The 17,949-nt window shown below is 41.5% G+C and overlaps 1 protein-coding gene across 14 annotated transcripts; it reads right to left on the bottom strand.

Moving 5' to 3' along the window:
* Positions 1-864: 864 nt before the first annotated feature.
* znf451 (zinc finger protein 451) lies at positions 865-7,899 on the bottom strand. 14 transcript variants are annotated; one of them, XM_040139912.1, is made up of 13 exons: positions 7,614-7,899; positions 6,498-6,561; positions 6,039-6,122; positions 5,816-5,929; positions 4,859-4,970; positions 4,422-4,572; positions 4,197-4,323; positions 3,917-4,076; positions 3,630-3,777; positions 1,956-3,460; positions 1,811-1,882; positions 1,252-1,317; positions 865-1,012 (listed from the first exon to the last, which is right to left on the bottom strand). In XM_040139912.1, the coding sequence occupies exons 2-13, from the start codon at positions 6,555-6,557 to the stop codon at positions 972-974; spliced, it is 2,640 nt and encodes an 879-aa protein (XP_039995846.1). In that variant the 5' UTR covers positions 6,558-6,561; positions 7,614-7,899; the 3' UTR covers positions 865-971. The 14 variants fall into 14 exon arrangements, with proteins under 14 accessions (XP_039995846.1, XP_039995847.1, XP_039995848.1 ...); XM_040139913.1 differs by having other exon boundaries at positions 7,618-7,899; XM_040139914.1 differs by lacking the exon at positions 7,614-7,899 and adding an exon at positions 7,422-7,598.
* Between the last annotated feature and the right edge of the window lie 10,050 nt (positions 7,900-17,949).

The raw sequence follows: 17,949 nt of genomic DNA, 5'->3' as shown, positions 1-17,949 counted from the left end.
ATAAAACTTGAAATAATCACAAATTATGCATGTGACAAATAGGATGTGAAAAATAAAATGCAAGAGAGAAAATGAAACCTATTTTGGAAATACATGTATACCCCAATTACAAAGGCAGCAACACAAAATATGTCTGAATGGCAATCGTGTTAATCCACTCAATAATTCTTCCAATAATCCTTTTAAAGACAACATGAGGAAACTAACAGAGCCCAAAGAGCTTCTGCCAGAACTGATGCTGAAATTATACAGGACTCCCACTGTTTATATTCAAGCCAGCGCACAAGCACAAAAACAGACCCCTGATGGTATCCTAAATTTTTTATCTTCATCCAGATGGGTAATATTTTCACTGTAGTGTTTATGGTACCCTGTGCTCCAGATTATGTCATCACACTATCACATTTCCTTAGCACAGGGGGAATAATGCCTCTCTTAATCCTGCTGACCCCAGGCAAGCATAACAGAAGAATGAGCTAACACTCCATCACATTAAGTTCAGGACCTGTGTGACAGCACTTCAGGAAAGTCTGCTGCATAAGATACACTGGATTCCATGCCTGCAATGAAAAGATAGACTGCAACTGGAGACACACATAGGAATGTGGTCACAAGTTCAGCTATGGCATCTTGCAGTGTCATCAACGCCATCTATAGCACATGTGTCGACACACTTGAAGTGCTGAGTCTTTCAAAACAGAGGACTGTGCATGAATCGACAGCAAACCAACCTTCCAAAACGTGGGATCTGCCAGTGACAGTAATATCTGGGTGGTGCTCTCTACTCGATGTAGAGAGGATTTCTAAAATGAAGCCTGCGATGTCCTATATTGATTTTAAAAATGATTAAAAACGTAGAAAAAGTAAAATAACGACTAACATTTATTTAATATATTCTGAACACAATTACCTTGTACAAAACATTTCAATATAATGTCTGATGAACTGTGTCACAAAAAGATTTCTGGTCATTAGAATTCCAGAAGACTTCTTTTAAGAGCTTCTTCCAACTCTGTGAAAAAAAAAAAAAAAAAAAAAAAAAAAAACACAGAAATAAAAGAATGCAAATTGCCACAACATTGTACAACATTGAGAAAATCTTATGTTGACTTCTTCACAAGTGTAAGATTCTTTTTTCTCTCCAGTTGTCCACATTTTATTGCTTTTGATTAATCTTTTAATGCACGTCATTAACATTATTAAGTGCACTATTATCTTGAGTTTATGTATTCATATTCTTTTATAATGTACCTGCTGACTCTCTTGCTTCGTCTTCAATCAAAGACAGTGCGTGCTTCATCTCCTCATCTGAACCATCTGTAATAGAACACAAAGAAAAGCGCAGCTGGTTCATTAAAATCTGTACTTATTAGATACTTAAAGACATCCAAACTATTACTTACAAAAATTTAAAAATGTGTAAAAAAATCAAATTCATAAAAAGATGATCCGGATCTGCCCCAAAATCTAATGGGTTCTTCCCTAGCCCATGCCCCATCCCTCCAAGTGTGGTGGAAATCAGTTCAGTACTTTTTGCGTAATGTGGCTGACAAATAAAACTACAAAACAAACCAACCAACATGGGTATATACACAACCTCCTTGGTGGAGGTAAGAGTAAGTCATTATACATGTATATACAGTATGAAAGGCATTTCATAACTTCAAGCTTACAGATGCAATACCAGTTCGTTTGTTATATTTTATAGGTTTTTGGGAAAATAATTCTCTCTCTCACACACATTTGCTTACTTATCTATTTTTCTGTGTGGCCTGAGTTACACACTGGTTATGTATTGTTTATTGCCTACTTTCATTTGCTTCACTCTCTTTGCTGGCTTGATAGATGTTCAGAACCTCCCCCCGTGTTTCGTCTTCACTCTCTGTAAAAGAGAATTAAATGCTGTATGCAAACATAGATAGAATATACCAAAAATGTGTTGTAAACTGATTTACCATTTTTGTCTGGTTTGATCTCCACAGCATGGAGTATTTTTACAGTGGTGGGTTCTGCTTTCATGCCTTTCTTGCAGGTCCTGGAGCTCATGCAGGGTTCCAGTGTACAGTGTCGTGAGTGATAGTGTTTATGGAAACTCGGTACACCCGTAAAACTCTCCTGGCAAGCTTTGCATTCTACATCAAAGGTCTTGTCCAGGTTCAAGGCTGCATGTTTTGTGTGGACATGAGTCTTCATCTGGGCATAGGAAGGCATAGATACACAACAAGGAGTACACACATACTGACATTTTCCTTCAGCGGCCAGACTCCTCATGCATTGTGTATATGTAGTTTTCATTTCCTCTTTACTCTTTTCTGAACCCATGCATGGGCATGTAAGCTGGCTGGTGCCTTCAGCAACAGTAGGCTGCACAACTTCAACATCATCCATACAGTAGTAGTCCTTACTGTGAAGACTCTTGTAGTGCTCCAAGAACTCGCCTTCAGATTCAAACTGCATGCTGTCGCAGAGGCCACAGAAGTGGGAGCTCTTTATCTGCCCATTGTGCTCATTCATACAGTGTCTACGTACAGTGGACTCTTTAAAGAACTTCTGAGGACAGTGTCCACAGATGAACCGCTGGAAGCTGTGAGTGCTCACGTCACGGCAGTGTTTGTGGACGGCCGCTTCTGAGTCAAAGATATCCTCGCACATCCTGCACATCCAAGTTTGCTCTGCTTTTGAAGTAGATGGCTCTACTGTGTGTTGCTGGACTATGGACTTGGAGGATGAATGAAGGGGGACTTCTTTGCTGGTGGACGGCTTGGCGTCGATGACTGTGGCGACCTCCTCAGACACTTCTTGTTCAGTGAAGTAGGTGTGTCCGCTGTGAGCTTCTGACACGTGCGACAGGATATCTTCATACCGGGGCATTTCCACTCTGCACTTACGGCAGTAGAAGAGGAAGTTGGAGAGATGAGCTCCCCCATGAAAGCGACTCATATGCAGGCGGGTAATTGAAGACTCTCCCATGTGTTTGCCACACACACCACACTGATGGAAAATCTGGTTCACAGCCAGGAGGTGCTTACTGGCCGCAGCCTCCTCTGAGAATTGTAGTCCACACTCGCAGTACCATGCTGTTGCTGAGTTTCTACTTGTGCTGCCATTCACGATCGGGCTATGTCTCTGCCGTTTGGCTGGAAATATTTCACAATCACTTTTCCTCTGGTGTTTTTGAAAAGGTGTTTCAAAGCCAGTGGACTTTCTCTTCCCCTGTGCCTCTTTAGCCCTCTGGGTGTGTTGAATTTCACCAAACCTGCAGTACTGAAGAAGTGCTTTCTCCATTGTTTGGTTGACCTCCACATCATGCTGGGCCGATTCTTTGTGTCTCTCAATTTCAGCTTGGCTGAGGAAGATTTTACAGCAGAGAGAGCACTGCCCTCGCACTTGCAGCTGTTTCATCACCTGCACTATTGTTTTATCAGCCTTGGCCACGGCACAGCCTTGTCTGCAGTACACACTGAAGCAGAAAAATAAGGAAGAAAAAAAAACAAAAAACAGTAAAAGTCACTTCCACAAAAAAGACTAACAGAAATTTTAAACAAACATCAGTGTCTGCTATGCAAAAATGTAACACCTCATACCAGACTAATGTAAAAATAGAAAAGAAAAAAAAAAGAAAAACTTACTTAAAGTGAGCTTGAGCTGTCTGGTGCGACATCAGTACTTTGTGACATAAAGAGCATCGGACATTGAACGCTGTATCCTTGCACAAAGCAATGAAATAATTCTTAACATATTGTGGGACAGGAACTGGCAGTGCTCGCCCTCTGGGTTCTTTAACAAGAAGAGAAAAGTAAAATGTACATGAAATCTTGCTATACCTCCTGAGTCCTTTCTTTAAGATTAGGAGATTTGGATATGTAAGGTTTCAATGAAGATGTACAGAAAATAAAATTGTTCAATAAACCTTTACCATTCATGGCGAGTGCCTCTGTGAAGTGGTTTTTGGCTGACATGTGCTGAAGACACTCATCTCGGAGGTTGAAGAGAAGGTAGCAGGCCGGACAGGCAAAACACACAATCCGCTGATAGGTCTGAGTGATCCTGTGAGCATCAGCAGTAGATGAGGACACCTAAGGTTCAAAACAGAACAGTCTAGAATTATTTTACTCCAATAAAATCAATAGTCAACTATGACTATCCAAAACTAATTGATAAAACATTCACAGAGCAGGAGTCTTGTGTGCATGAACCTTAGTCTCAAGATGTTTCCTCCATGCTTCTTTGGTCTGAAAATGTTGCCCACACGCAACACAGGCAAAGAGCTCAGATGGACATCCCTTCAGATTGATAGCTGGATCACAAGGGGAATGATCAAACCTGCACACAGGATATTTTACTTCAAAATATGACAAATTGTTCACAGGAAAATGGTTCAAAGCATTATACCTACACTGAATTGACCATAAAATGATCACCTTTTTAAGTGCCCATCAAGGAGGGATGCATTGTCATAAACTCGACCACAGTTAATCACTGGACAAGTGTGTCTAGTTAAACTGTTTCTGGGGAAAGAAGTAGGTCTGTGCCTTCTTCCAGAACCAGCAGCGATCACTCCAGGTTGAGGACCTAAATACACACAGAGGTACAATATAACCAGGTGCACAGAATCCATCAAGTGACACAACATAGTAGCACTGTAACAGTTTGGTGTCTCATTTGCATGCCTAGATTGATCGATCAATCAATCAATCCCTATGATAATTAGGTCACTGCAGCAGCACAAAAAAAAAACATACTGGTAAAAATATTAAACAGCACATGTCAGAAAAACACTTCAAGTTTTTCTGACAGAGTTACAAGTGACAATGTCAGTGACAATGCAACAGATTTCTGATCCAGATTAAAAATTTACCTGGCATCTTTAACCACATGTCTACACAGCGCTTTGCTTCCTGATTAACTCCATTTGCAGTACTAAAAGCCAACTCCTGCTGTCCATGAGCTCTCTGTAAGATTTGCTTCTCCTGACAAAGAGAAATAAAGAGATGAACAATAACAGCACATATTCTATCTTTTTTACACATGCCTTACATTACAGCGGAACCCAACAGTGTTTAATATCGGTTTTCTAAGTGCAGACACTATAATGTTGTTGTATGGACTGAAAACACAGCTGTTTATTCATCCTGGTACTATAACCTGCACCAATTTGATTTCTATCCATTTTGCCCACAAGGTGGCACTGTTGCTGCTACAACTGGCCTTTATTGACCCCATATACCAACACACCACACAGAAAATTCCTACTGAGCTTTTAAAGTTACATTTTGTCTCTAAATTAAAAACTGCAAATAACAGCTGTTTATAACACTGTTACTGAGGTTTTGCCAGCGGAATAAGTATATGAAGACAATTTTTGCAGAGTATTTAATAAATTAAATATTATGTTTCGATAATATCGTATCTCTCTTTATCTATTTTATCATTTGAAGGGTGATTATATAATTTTGATTCAAGGTAGATCCCTCAGAATGTATAAGGCATATCGAATTTCATTTGTCACTGTAGATGTTGTGCTGAATGCACGTGAACATTTGGATGGAAACACTAGTAGAATAAATTATTATTTCAGTAATGATTACATAAAATTTGAAAGTTGGAACTTCAAGGTTGGCGTAAACCTTTTTTTGCCTTTTGTATTAAAAATGTGCCCTAGTGACGATCACAGGTCATTTGCTTTTAAAAGCAAGATGAAGAAAGTAACTGAAGACAACGGTCTGATACAGACACCTCCGAACAATTAACAGCTTCATTACAATCTAACAAGCAACAAACGATAGCAGCTCATTTTATACTGAAGTGTCCTTACCTTGAACGCTCTGCACCTATCTGCTCGTTCCTTTTTCTCTAGCGCCACCTGGTGAGCTAGTCTGTCCAGTGTAGACGTAACACGTGCTTTGTGACGGGTGATTTTATCTTCGAGCTATTTTGGACAGAGACGGCAGAGCAAAATCAGACAATTCGAGACAGGTGGAGACTAGACTAGGTATTCACACAATCTAATAAAAAAAGTGCTCTAATCAGCCACTCACTGCTCCTGCTAACGATGAACATCCCTCATCCTCACTATCACTCAGCAGATCAATACATTCCAATACTGGTCTGAGAGGGCCCTCCTGAAGCAAGTACAAGACACCATGTCATTTTGTGTTATAAAAACAAACCTGAATTTATCAAACACGTCTGCACACCCTGTACAATGTCAAAACGGTGGCTTCTTAAGGTTGAAAAGCGCAGGAAAACAGAGGTGATCTATGTCTGAATCACTGCTACAGTCATGAAATATGAAGCTTATTTTGTTCAGTGAGTCAAATGTGATATTCGTGAATGAAGTAAAATGGCCTGTCAGGTTCATTGTCCGGCTAGATCGAGGTGTTATTGCACAAATAGTCCAATCACTGTCAAGAGACAGAAAGTAAACAATTGCAGTCGATTATCTTATCTTTTGAACCTATTGATTTTTTTAGATAGGTAAAATGTACACGACTTACTGATACAAACTCCACTTCTTCTTCCACCTCATCTTCGTCTGCTTGAGCCGGAGAAGACATTTATCTGTGGTAAAAACAACAAACAAATGTAACTTTTGACGCTTCAGCCCGTAACCGTTCTTTTCAATACGCCACCTAACCGCGCAAAGACTGTTTAGGCATAAATAACAGAACATAAATGCGCTGATATTGTTTAGTTATAGCAACGGATGCATGGGATTTAGCCAGACTTTTACGATAACGGCATCTTAGGGTCAGCTAGCTACCCAGATATAGCTCTAGTATCAGGCTTACGTTGGCAGTATTAGTAAGGTACGTTTGGTCAAATGACAAGTCTTGAAACGTTGGAAAAATCAATCGGAGTGTAGTTATTATACTCAGCAACCGCTCAGGTGACCTCGCGTTGATGTCTGGCTTGTGTTAAGTTACAAAAACACGACTTAATCCAGTGCAATGCTGATCATATCCATTAAATGCAATACAACCCATGTAAAATCCAACATGGGGGCGTATTTTCTTCATCGCTTACCACTCAGCGCTTCCCTTTTGTGCTGCCACTGATGGGTGGAAGCTAAATTGCAACGGCATACAACGCTTAATCGATAGTGTTGTTGCAATATAGCCGCAGGCTTCCAGTGGCAGCACTGAGCGCCGAGCTGCTCAACATCACGCCGATGGACGAGCGAGGAAGAAATTACGCGCCACAGTGAACTTAATGGGTTGTGTTGAGTTTAACGTAAATGGCCGTTTAGCTGCAATCCACTGAGGTAACTCGTATTTTGGCTACTTTAAACAGACTTGACACCGACGTAAGTATCCTAATCTGTCGCTGACAGATTCACCCGCAATCCGGCGGGTTTGTATTATCAACTAGGTCTGTTCAGCAACTTTATCAGAAGCGAAATCTTGAAATGGGCACTTTACACTGACAGCAATCCAGAACGGTCCCAACTGTCCGGGCTCCTGTAAGCTAACATTAGCTCTGTGACGCTTGCGGTTGCAACGGCTCTAACCCACTTAGCTAAAGTAATGTACACACGCTAAAGTTGTACTCAGGATAGTTTTGATCAAATATGGCTAAAACCAACAGATGAATGTAGCCGAGCATCACATTACCTACCTCTTTTTTTCTGCGGATTCCTCCGTTGACAAGGGTTGCGGCTAGCTACAACATCCCCAATCAAAGTAAACGCAGCTAGTCCGGTCTACGACGTATCGGTATCTGAAGCGCTCCTTTTCTACGTTGGCTGTGCCGCACAGGGACGGGGTTACTGGCTGGTGAGACACACCGAACGCGAGAACAAACTCCCCCCCTGTGTATATAGTTGTTCGGGCCGAAGTGTGAAACTGTCGCAAACCACCACTGTCTTAATGTTCTAGTTCTCCCAGACAGATGAATAGCTACACGTAGGTCTTAACTAATTGCAACGTTAATTTGAGAAATGTATCAGCCGTGCATAATTGTGTATCCATGCATGTCATATTTGAAATCAAGCGTAACGTGTGTGACACTGATATGACTGCACACAATTGTGTTTACAGGATACTGTATGTGACTTCTATACAATAAAAATAGGTGGCCATCCAGGAGTAATAGCTGTATGTGCATAAATGTTTTTAAAAATGCTTTGTACATAAATGCATTGTGATTTTGTGGTCATGTTGTGACTATGCACCTTCAACAAAACATTCATTCCTGTGAGTGATTTGCAGCATCCAATCCAAAACCTCTTTAAATTAGTCTTCTCGAACTGTGTGTTGAAACTCATATGAACACAGGAAAAACACCACAGAACAAACAGAAATGAGAATCAAACCAGGAACCCTTGAAAGAAAAAAAAGAAGAAGAAAAAAGTAGGCTAAGCAAACAACTGCAGCGCCATGCAAGTGTCTGGTTGCTCATGAAAATGTGTGTACACAAACTATAATAGTATTTCTGCAAGATTATATATTTACATGTATTGCAGTAAGTATGAGTAAACTGTGCATCACTTACATAAACGTTAGATATTTACAATAAAATGTTAAATTAATGAACTAATAAATTGTTTGCATTGGACCAAATAAGAACACATGTAGACATACTCAAAACTCACCACACATGGCAGTTAATTGTATTTGCAGATACACTCCCTGACCACTTTATTAGGTACACCCTCTGTATCCTGTGTAATCCAGTACAATTCTTCTGCCACATATTCTATCTCTATGACTCTCATAATGGACGGTTTTTGTTCAGACTTTTTGAGAGATGTTTATTTAACTATGTTTATTACAGAGGCTGTAGTTAGCAATGTAGTTGCATTGGGCTGCATTTTACTGAAGTATGTTTCTAGTATTCTCCCCCTCTCATGTATGTAAATGGGGTAGACACAACATTAAAACGATCTCTCAGTATAATGCAGTCCATTTCAACACCACTGCAAACTACAACCTCAATGATAACAATATAGTTGAACTAATATGTCTCTGATAGTGTCCAGGCACACTGAACATTATTATTATTGTAAAGGTATGATTTATGGCTAAAATGTTGTATTGGATTGTATTAGATTTAGCAGGTGGACCTAATTATGTGGCCACTGAATTTTCTGTATATTAACATACATGACACAATGTGACTCAGCATAAATTCTCATACATGAAATACTATGCACCACATACGCTTTAATTATCTCTATTCTTACATCTAAGAATAACACAAATCTGTTACTTACTGCTTAATAATGCTACAGTACTGAATATATACTATATGACAATAACCATATACAATACACACATTCCAATAAATCATGTATGGTAACATGATGTATTCAATTTTTTTGAATCATGTAAAAAATGTATTGACAAATGCAATGTATGATATATTGGTTTCTTGCATAACAGGACACATCTTGACATAAACAATATGGTACTAACATACTGTATTTAGTACTTATCAATGTCAGCCTCTGGCTTTTCAATTGGGTGAAGAATTGCCCCTTTAAAATTGCAAATAAAACTTTGTTTCTCTCATCAGCCTTTGTTTGCCTGAGTCTTTCATCTGACCGAAGAAAAAACGCTCTACATGATATCAGTTCATCCAAAAATTGACATAATCTATGTTGGATTATGATTAGATTTGGTTTTCCACCCCCCCCTAATCCTGCAAGTGCCTGTGCATTGCACCTGCCTCATGCGGGGCCTGCCGGTGCAGCAGGCTACGTTGAACAGGGATATACTAAGCCTCTACAGCAAAATGCACTTATAATAGACCATGTCAAGCGAGGTGTATCATAGTATAAGAATACAAAATGTGTTCCCTAACACAATATGAGTGGACCGTTGAGTCTCACAGACACATCTGTTATTACTGTTACAGCATGATCCGTCTGGGCTGCTGGCTCTGCAGCACATCACCGCGATGCTCGGATGAATCTGCTGACTCTCCCTACCCCCGTCGGGGGGAAAAAAATAAATAAATAAATAAATAAATAGAACTTGCGTCTCTGCTGAGTCATACATTGTGCCTCACAATAATGATATCAATAGTCCGGACTGTCTACTTTGAACCTACGCGATTGACACGGTTTGCCGTGCGATGCTTCACGTATGTCTGTCAGCGTCTCCATTCTCATCCTCAGCTTTGGGCGATATAACGGCGGGAGAGGAGCCGGCTGTCTGAGGCTGCGGGATCCGTCCCACGTCCCGCTTTATGATGATCGCTGCGGCGTTTTTGGTCCTGCTACGGCCGTACAGTATCCAATGTGTGCTGCTGTTGTTGCTGCTTTTGCTCGGGACTATTGCGACAATTTTGTTCTTCTGCTGCTGGCATCGCAGGCTCCGTAATGGGAAACATCCCATAAAATCGGTGCTCTCCGGACGCTCCAAGAGCCGCGGTGAGTAGCGCAGGCCAGCCAGCCGCGGCTCCTCGTCCTGCCGGCTCATGTCTCGACACGAATGTCTCCAATGTGTTCCTGGTCTGTTTTCCGTTGATCTGCTTGAGCTCGCAGCCACAGTCAGTAGCCATGAGACATCTGCAGACCGGGCTGTGAGAGCAAACAAACTCTCGTGAGGGTGTCAATCTGTGTAAAGGCAATTGAGGTTTTAGTTAATGTAGCCTGAAATATGTCGAAGTTATTAATCTGCCAGACGAACGTGTATTTAATATGTGACATGTCATACGTGATAGTAAATGCCAGATCATAACATCTGTTATCTTTCCTGTAGTTGGCCTCCGAACGCACCATTTTCGATCAGAGGTAGGATGAACTTTTTACATTATGGCCTTGAGTCTGTCGTTGATATCTAATAGCCAGGAGAAAGGATGCTTTAAACGTGTTGAAGCCTTATGCAGGCTACGTGGTCTTTCCAAGTATAATATGACGAATGCTTCACCCAAAAGCCCCTTTCTTTGGACTTTAATCGAGGACTGCATGGCTATTTTAGGGACCATGATGTGCGCAATGCGCATGTGTTATCAATAAATAATGTAGGTGATTTTGCAGTTTCATATTTTAAGGTGGGTCGAAAGTCTCCCCATTGTATTCTCGGAAAACACGTTGCTTCAAACGGAGTTCTAAGCGAGCCGATATAAAGCTACTCAAATGTATGATCCCTAAACTGTTTGCCTTCATGTGAGATGCTTGGCTTAATGCGTCAAGTGCAGCTCCAGTCGATCTGTTTCCGTTTTACGCACACTGTTTTCAAAATAAAATACGATATTTTAAAGCCTGGAAATATATCAAATGCATTAAAACGACTTTAAAAACGATTACCAACGTAAATTTGGCCTGTTAAAATTAATAATTGCATATCATGGCAAAGGCTGTCTTAGCAAACACCTGATAACTGATCTTCCTGTTGAATGGAAAGGATTTGTCTGTAATTTCCTTAAAACTAAAACTAAAAAGGGGTTGGTGGAAAGTAAGGGTAACACATAAACCCATTATTTATGGATAGTGCCATATAGGCCTATCAGTTTTATTGCTATAGGTAACATTTACATTTAATGCACTGATGCCTATGGTTTTCCTTTTTTCATATTTGCAATTCTCTGTTCCAAAATCAAAAGCTCCAAAGCTTGCCTTCCTTGGCAGGTTATATTATTGAACCACAGGACACTGAATAACTACCAGCTCCTTTGCGGTAGCTGGTAGGTTTTCAGTATCATGTTCAAGGACACAGCGGTAGGACGGTTGCTGAGCCTTAATGTGGAAGAACAGTCTCCCTGGTCGTTACCTTCAAACATATCAAGTCCAACAATCAACGGTTCATAAAGAAAAACTCAGACAGGGTCTATAGAAGAAGGCAATAGTTTGAAATGTCAGAATGTTACATTGAAATGTTTGCTTTTTTGTGTAGTGACTGGAGTTGCTGTATCATCTTTCTCCAATAACTCTGACTCCGAAATCTAGGTCATACTAGAATAGTGCCTCCCTAGCTTAAGAAGCCTGAATTGCATCACAATTATTATTCATATTACAATGAAGGTCTTAATTTCTCTCGCTCATTCTGCTGAAAGTAGAATCTGCTGGCTGCTTGACATTTGTCCATGTTTCCCAGGGCTTCAGGCACAGTCCACGTCACGCAAGAAGGAGCATACATGCTCGAGTGACAGAGGAAAAATCCAATCTGGTCGAGGTTGCTGAGAGTGAACCCGATTCATCATCCACACTAAGAAAACGCAAAGTGAAGAAGAGAGTCCTACCAGAATTTTACCAGTCTGTACAAGTCACCCCCACACGCAAACCTGTAGGTACCCCCCTTAATTCTAGCCATGAATAAGAGTGATGATAAAGTGATACTATTTTTGCTTGCTCCCCTCCACAGGGACACCACTGTGCCTTTGAAGCTGGTAAGGATTCGGTAACTTGCTACAGGATACAGGGCAAGTGTTTGTCTACAGGGCTTGTACCCTGGGTGTGCCGTTGAAGGATGGTCTCTTTACAGGTCCCATGAAATGAACAGTTACCGTGTTAGTACCTTATTTCCGAAGGTGTATCGTTTAGCTACTAATCATTATATGACAAATATGTTGATCATTGGTTTTAGCTGATCTCATCCAACATAAACCTGCAAGTTTAGCACAAAAAAAAACAGGGCTCCAGAGTCACATCTTTAACAACAGATCCTATAGACTTGTCATGAATCTTTTAACATTTTTCCAGTAGGTAATCTACTTTTACTTTAAGTAATTTGGCAAAAAATCCTAAATATTTCTAAGAATAAAACTACAGTACACTTAGCCTAATACAAGTATTGTGTAATAAAAAATATTTGTTGCTTGATATGAAGGTTTATATTAAAATTGGACCTCTGTGCTCCTGTATTATTACATTAATGTACAATTTCTAAAGGTGTAGCAGCCTTGGTATTAAAAAAACAGTATTACGTATATTAAACAAAAAAATCTCAGCGCAACTAACTTATTTAAAATCGTGAATCTGTGCATCATTCACACTACTTGGTGAATGATGCACAGGTTTTTATCAGGTATTTACCTGAGAACATGTACAAACATAGAGTTTATTTTTGTATCAGCTCTGATTTTACTGATTTCCAGTTTGAATTCCAAATCATAATCCTCCATTTTGACAGATTCCATGATATCTGTTCATTTTGCCTTAGTTTGTAGTCATCATAGTTGGCATGCTGGTACGTTTCCTCCCTAATCCATTCTAAGGCCTTTAACAATTTACCACCTTGTCATGAAAACATAAGACCTTAGCTTTTTGTTAACTCACCACAGTTTGAGGCCTTTAGGTTTTCATAACTGAATATTTATGTTACCCTATGAATTATCTGCTCTGCTTCCAAATGAGACTGTCCTCATCATCATTCAATACTTTTATCAGCTTCAGATAATGCAGTCAAATCGTAAGGTGAGGAGAAAGACAAGAAAGACTGGCCATAACCATGACCCCCCCCCCCCCCCCTCCCGGGTTTGCTGGGCTTTCTGTATGTACTGTTACTCTAATCTGAGAATATTTTTTTTCTTGTGTCAGAGAAAAGAAAGTGATTGCAATCATCAAAACACCAAGCCTCTGGATGTTTCTGGACATGTCTAATACTTGGATGTCATTTATTGTATCCAGAACATTAAATATACTATCCAACTTTTATCCCTACCGCAAACATCTCAAGCTACTACTGTTGTATGAAATTCCAATTTGGTACAAGACTTGACATGAAGCTGATGTTGAAACTGACTATGTTCAAAGGAACCTATTGATCTGTGCGAAGCTGTTGCAATGTCATGCTTCCATTAGTTGTGTTGCAACACTGCAACAGAGACAAACAGTTTGGTGCTTTTTCTTATCGCCATTGTCAGCAAACCACATACATGTAAACTTGACTACGGCCACCTATCACAACAGAGTTATCATATGTCAGTCTTGTCTCCCAGAAAATAAGTTTATATACAACTACCTGAATGTAATCCAGCCAGTGATTATGTTGCAACCACAATGTCATTGGGAACAGTTTAGTAGTGTATGAATGTAATATTTAGGAGACATATTTGCATGTAAATGTGTTACTGTCGTTTTTGATACCTCTAAATCAAATATTTTGTCGGGTAAAAAAAAATCAAAAATGTTTCAGATGTTATTGAGGCAATTTTTTTTTTTTTTTTTTTGCAGGTTAAATACTTAATGTGGCAGTGCACAAAAAAGCAATCCTGTGCCTGCTAATATCTGCTATCGTAATAATAGCAGATAGATAGATTTAAGGAATCATGAGAGCGCCATGAAGTGCTGGAAGGGAGCAGACTTTAATATGTAATAGACCAGCACAAACTAGTGCAGGCCTAGATCAGCCTCGTTCATTGCATCATTCATGATATATTTGCATCTGTAAAAAAATGAATAATCCAGAATGGTGGCCTTGTCTTGGCGAAACTTATTTTTGTGTTGTTTTCACTGATAATCTCTTTTAATGACCCTGTGTACCAGTGTTCGGGAACTACCGGCTACACAGTCTATTCACAACATGGTCATGAAGTGAATATTTTATAAATGCAGCTTGATATCTGTGCTCCTCTTATATGTATTTAATAGGACCTGCACATTTAGCGGGTAGACAATTAAAAGTGTTCTTTCAGGGTTTATTTCACTGAGGGATACCCTGTAGCCACTGTATTTTCAGATGTTACTGACAAAGATAGTCAGAAAGGAAACTATGGTGTCCTTATGTCCATTTTTTTTAACAGCAACAGCTCCTGAACACAGAATATTGGGCATTAACAAAGAATAAAGAATTTTTGTACATTCCCTAATAGAGAGGATAAGCCGTGTATTAAGTGAAGAGGGAGGGACTTCAATCTTTCAACCATTCTTATCCCCATGGGCTTTGTTCCTTCCAAGAAAGACAGCAAGGAAAAGATTGAGGAAAACATATTCCTACAGCAGCCAAAACGAATCATTATTTCATAATAGCGAGCATTAACTTTCCTCGGACCGTAGAGTTCTTTTTCCTTTTAGTAGGAGGAATTATGAATAAGCAGAAAGCTGATAAAAACGTGGAGCACTAAGCTGCCTTTTCAGCACTGAGTTTTATCCTGATGAAAAGTGATGCAACGATGAAAAGGCTGCTAATATTAGCGGTGTGTTGCTTTCATCAGCTCCTGCAGATTCACGCTGAGTCTGAAACAGATTCCCACTACTACTGCTATTTAAAACTAGAGACGATTTTCTTTGCCCCTGCAGCAATACTATCAGACGCTTTCAAGTTTATCAGCCACATTTACATCTCACGTATCCAGATTTTACCTTTAAATATAATTAGGGCAGGGATTATTGCCCTCGGTTTTATGTCGCATTTACCCATTAAATAGTGTTTTATCATTAAGCAAATGAAGTGTCAACATACAGGTATTTTGCGCCCCACCCTTCTCTTGCTCCATCAGGTCGTGTTTACCTGCGTCTGCTCGGTTGCTCAGTCTCAGGTGCGTCAGGGTGCGGCAGGAAAAATTGAGCAGTAAGTCATTGATCCCCCAGTATGAGTGACTGCGTTATTTGTAGATGTAGATGGAATTGGAAACGCCTGCAGGTGTCTTTGTGGCTAAATTGGTTTAACCGGGTTTGGCATTAAACCCGGTCAAACCGACTGAAACCGAGTGCAATCTTTTTTCTTTTTTTTTTTTTGTGTGCACCCCTGGTCCTCTCCACCCTCTCGGCTAATTCATGCTTTCACTTTAGCCTCTTTGGTTACCACACGCCGTCTACACTGTAGGCGCTTATGTAATTTGTGTCCAGAAATCCTCGCAGCAGTGTGGACCCTTACAATGTGCGTCCTGCCACGAGACAACTGTGGGAGCTCGTGTCCCCTTATTACCCCCCACCCACCCAGCTTTTGAGGTATCAGTAGCCACCCAGCACCTTTTGTGCAGGGATGGCGCTCTAACGCCAGCGTTGCTGCCGGAGCCGCTGTTGTTGGCTACCGGGTATGACGCGGAGACACATGCAGCCTGCTCTCCCATCACGGTCCAGCTCTGCCTCTCGACAGCACACGGCGCACCATCCCTTCAGCCCTCCGGAGATCTGACATCACCTCACATCCATGATGCTGCGATAGGGGACTAACTCGTGGCCGGAGCATCCCTCAAAGGGCGTGGCACTCTGTGGGAATTGACGCACGAGAAGTGTGGCTGAAGGGTGGAAGCTAATAACGCACAAATAGGATTGGGGTTTTTATTTATTTTTTCTCCTTTCCTCCTTCTTCCAGCTGACAGGTCTCCATGTATACAGTGGTAAGTCTTATTGTTGACCTGGCGGGGGAGCCATATACTATTGATTTCACATTGCCTTTATTTGGCTCAGCCGTTTATTGTTATGGATCATTGCGAGCTAGTGGCTCATGTCACGGAGCGTCCGCACACCTAACGTGCGCCCCCATTCCCTGCTTTGACCTGCGATGGTGCGAAATAATCCGATCTGTGCTTGTTATTCCTCTTCTGCCTCCTCGTTTTATTTCGGCTGAGATGCGCGTGGAATCACGACGAGCATTGTTCTTGATCTTTCTCCCCCCCGTTTTTCTTTTGTCTCACAGAGCTCCAGTTCGGGGAACCCTTCCCTGCACTGCTCCATGTCTTCCTCGGCAGATTTCTCAGACGAGGACGAATACAGTGTGAAGTCCGGGTCGGCATCGCCGGCTCCCGGGGACACTTTGCCCTGGAACCTGCCCAGGCACGAGCGGTCCAAGAGGAAAATCCAGGGAGGATCCGTGCTGGATCCGGCGGAGAGAGCCGTGCTCAGGATCGCAGGTGAGGGGCTGACCCCTTGTTGTCCGGTTACCAGATAGTAAAGTACAGTGACGAGAACAACGGCGCTCGATTATGCTGCAGTAATCGGTGTATATGGGGACTACATGATGGTGTTGCGATTTTTTAAGCCGTGTCTTTTCCTGGCCCCCCCAGTGTTATCTGGGGACATAAGCACAGGGTCTGAGGTGCGGTGGATTTTTTTGGTGCATGTGATGGTATTTCGGTCTGTTCTTATTCCGTATGTGACGCTTTCAAATTAACCAAGGGTTCATTGGGTATGTGGTATAATTTAAAAAAAAAACAAAAAAAAAAAAAAAAAAACCAAGCTAAATTTTTCTTTGAGCCAACCTCTGTGTTACTTTTCATCCAACCAGTAGCTGGTCAGGTTGGTGCAGATTAAAAAACAAACAAAACAAAACATGAATTCCTCTGACACGGACTCTTGTTTGAGTCATACTTGATAACAGGCTTGTATGACGAGACTTTGACACTTTTTTTTTTAACGCTGTCAAACCCCCCTGTAAGAAATAACGCGCGACCGGCCACGCAGCCTCTAATCGCCCCGCGGACCCCTGCGGGGGGGTGTGGGGGGGGGGCATTTCCAGGGAAAGCTTGCGGGGCACCGGAACCTGTTCGCCGCCAGTGACAGCGGATGGACCACTTGGCGGCGAACACGCCTTGCAAGCCTTGCGAACGTGCCGGAGATGTTCAAAGTCTCTGGCAGGTGGACGGCAGTGAAAGAAGGAGAGCGGTCCGCGTTACGAGCCGGTACAGACACGCCTGATGGGGGAAAGGCGTTAAAACCGGGCGATTCATTCAGTCCGGTTGACACGTTATTTTACTCACTGGTGCGAGATCGCGCAGACGGGGGGCGAGACTTGGTGAGATTTGCCCTCTTGTGATAAGAGAGCAATGTTTAAATCTCCCTGTAATTTAATTTTACACTCAGTATTGGGCTAATTGACTTGTTAAAACAGACAGCTTTAGGCAGCGCAGCACGTCCGGCAGTCCCTCCTATCAATCTAGCGAACTCCAGAGAGGAAGTGTCGCCTATTGGACAGACCGCAGACAAGGGAGGGATCTAGGGCGTTTCCTTTAGTGCAACAACAGCGCTGATCTCTCTCGAGCCCTCAGCAATACACATACATGCGTGTCACACACACACACACACACACACACACACACGCTGTGTCCCTGTCCGCCTCTGGT

Source organism: Xiphias gladius, chromosome 11 (assembly GCF_016859285.1).
Source record: "Xiphias gladius isolate SHS-SW01 ecotype Sanya breed wild chromosome 11, ASM1685928v1, whole genome shotgun sequence".
Taxonomy (NCBI): Eukaryota; Metazoa; Chordata; class Actinopteri; order Istiophoriformes; family Xiphiidae; genus Xiphias; species Xiphias gladius.
This window is presented reverse-complemented; position numbering and strand designations above follow the sequence as displayed.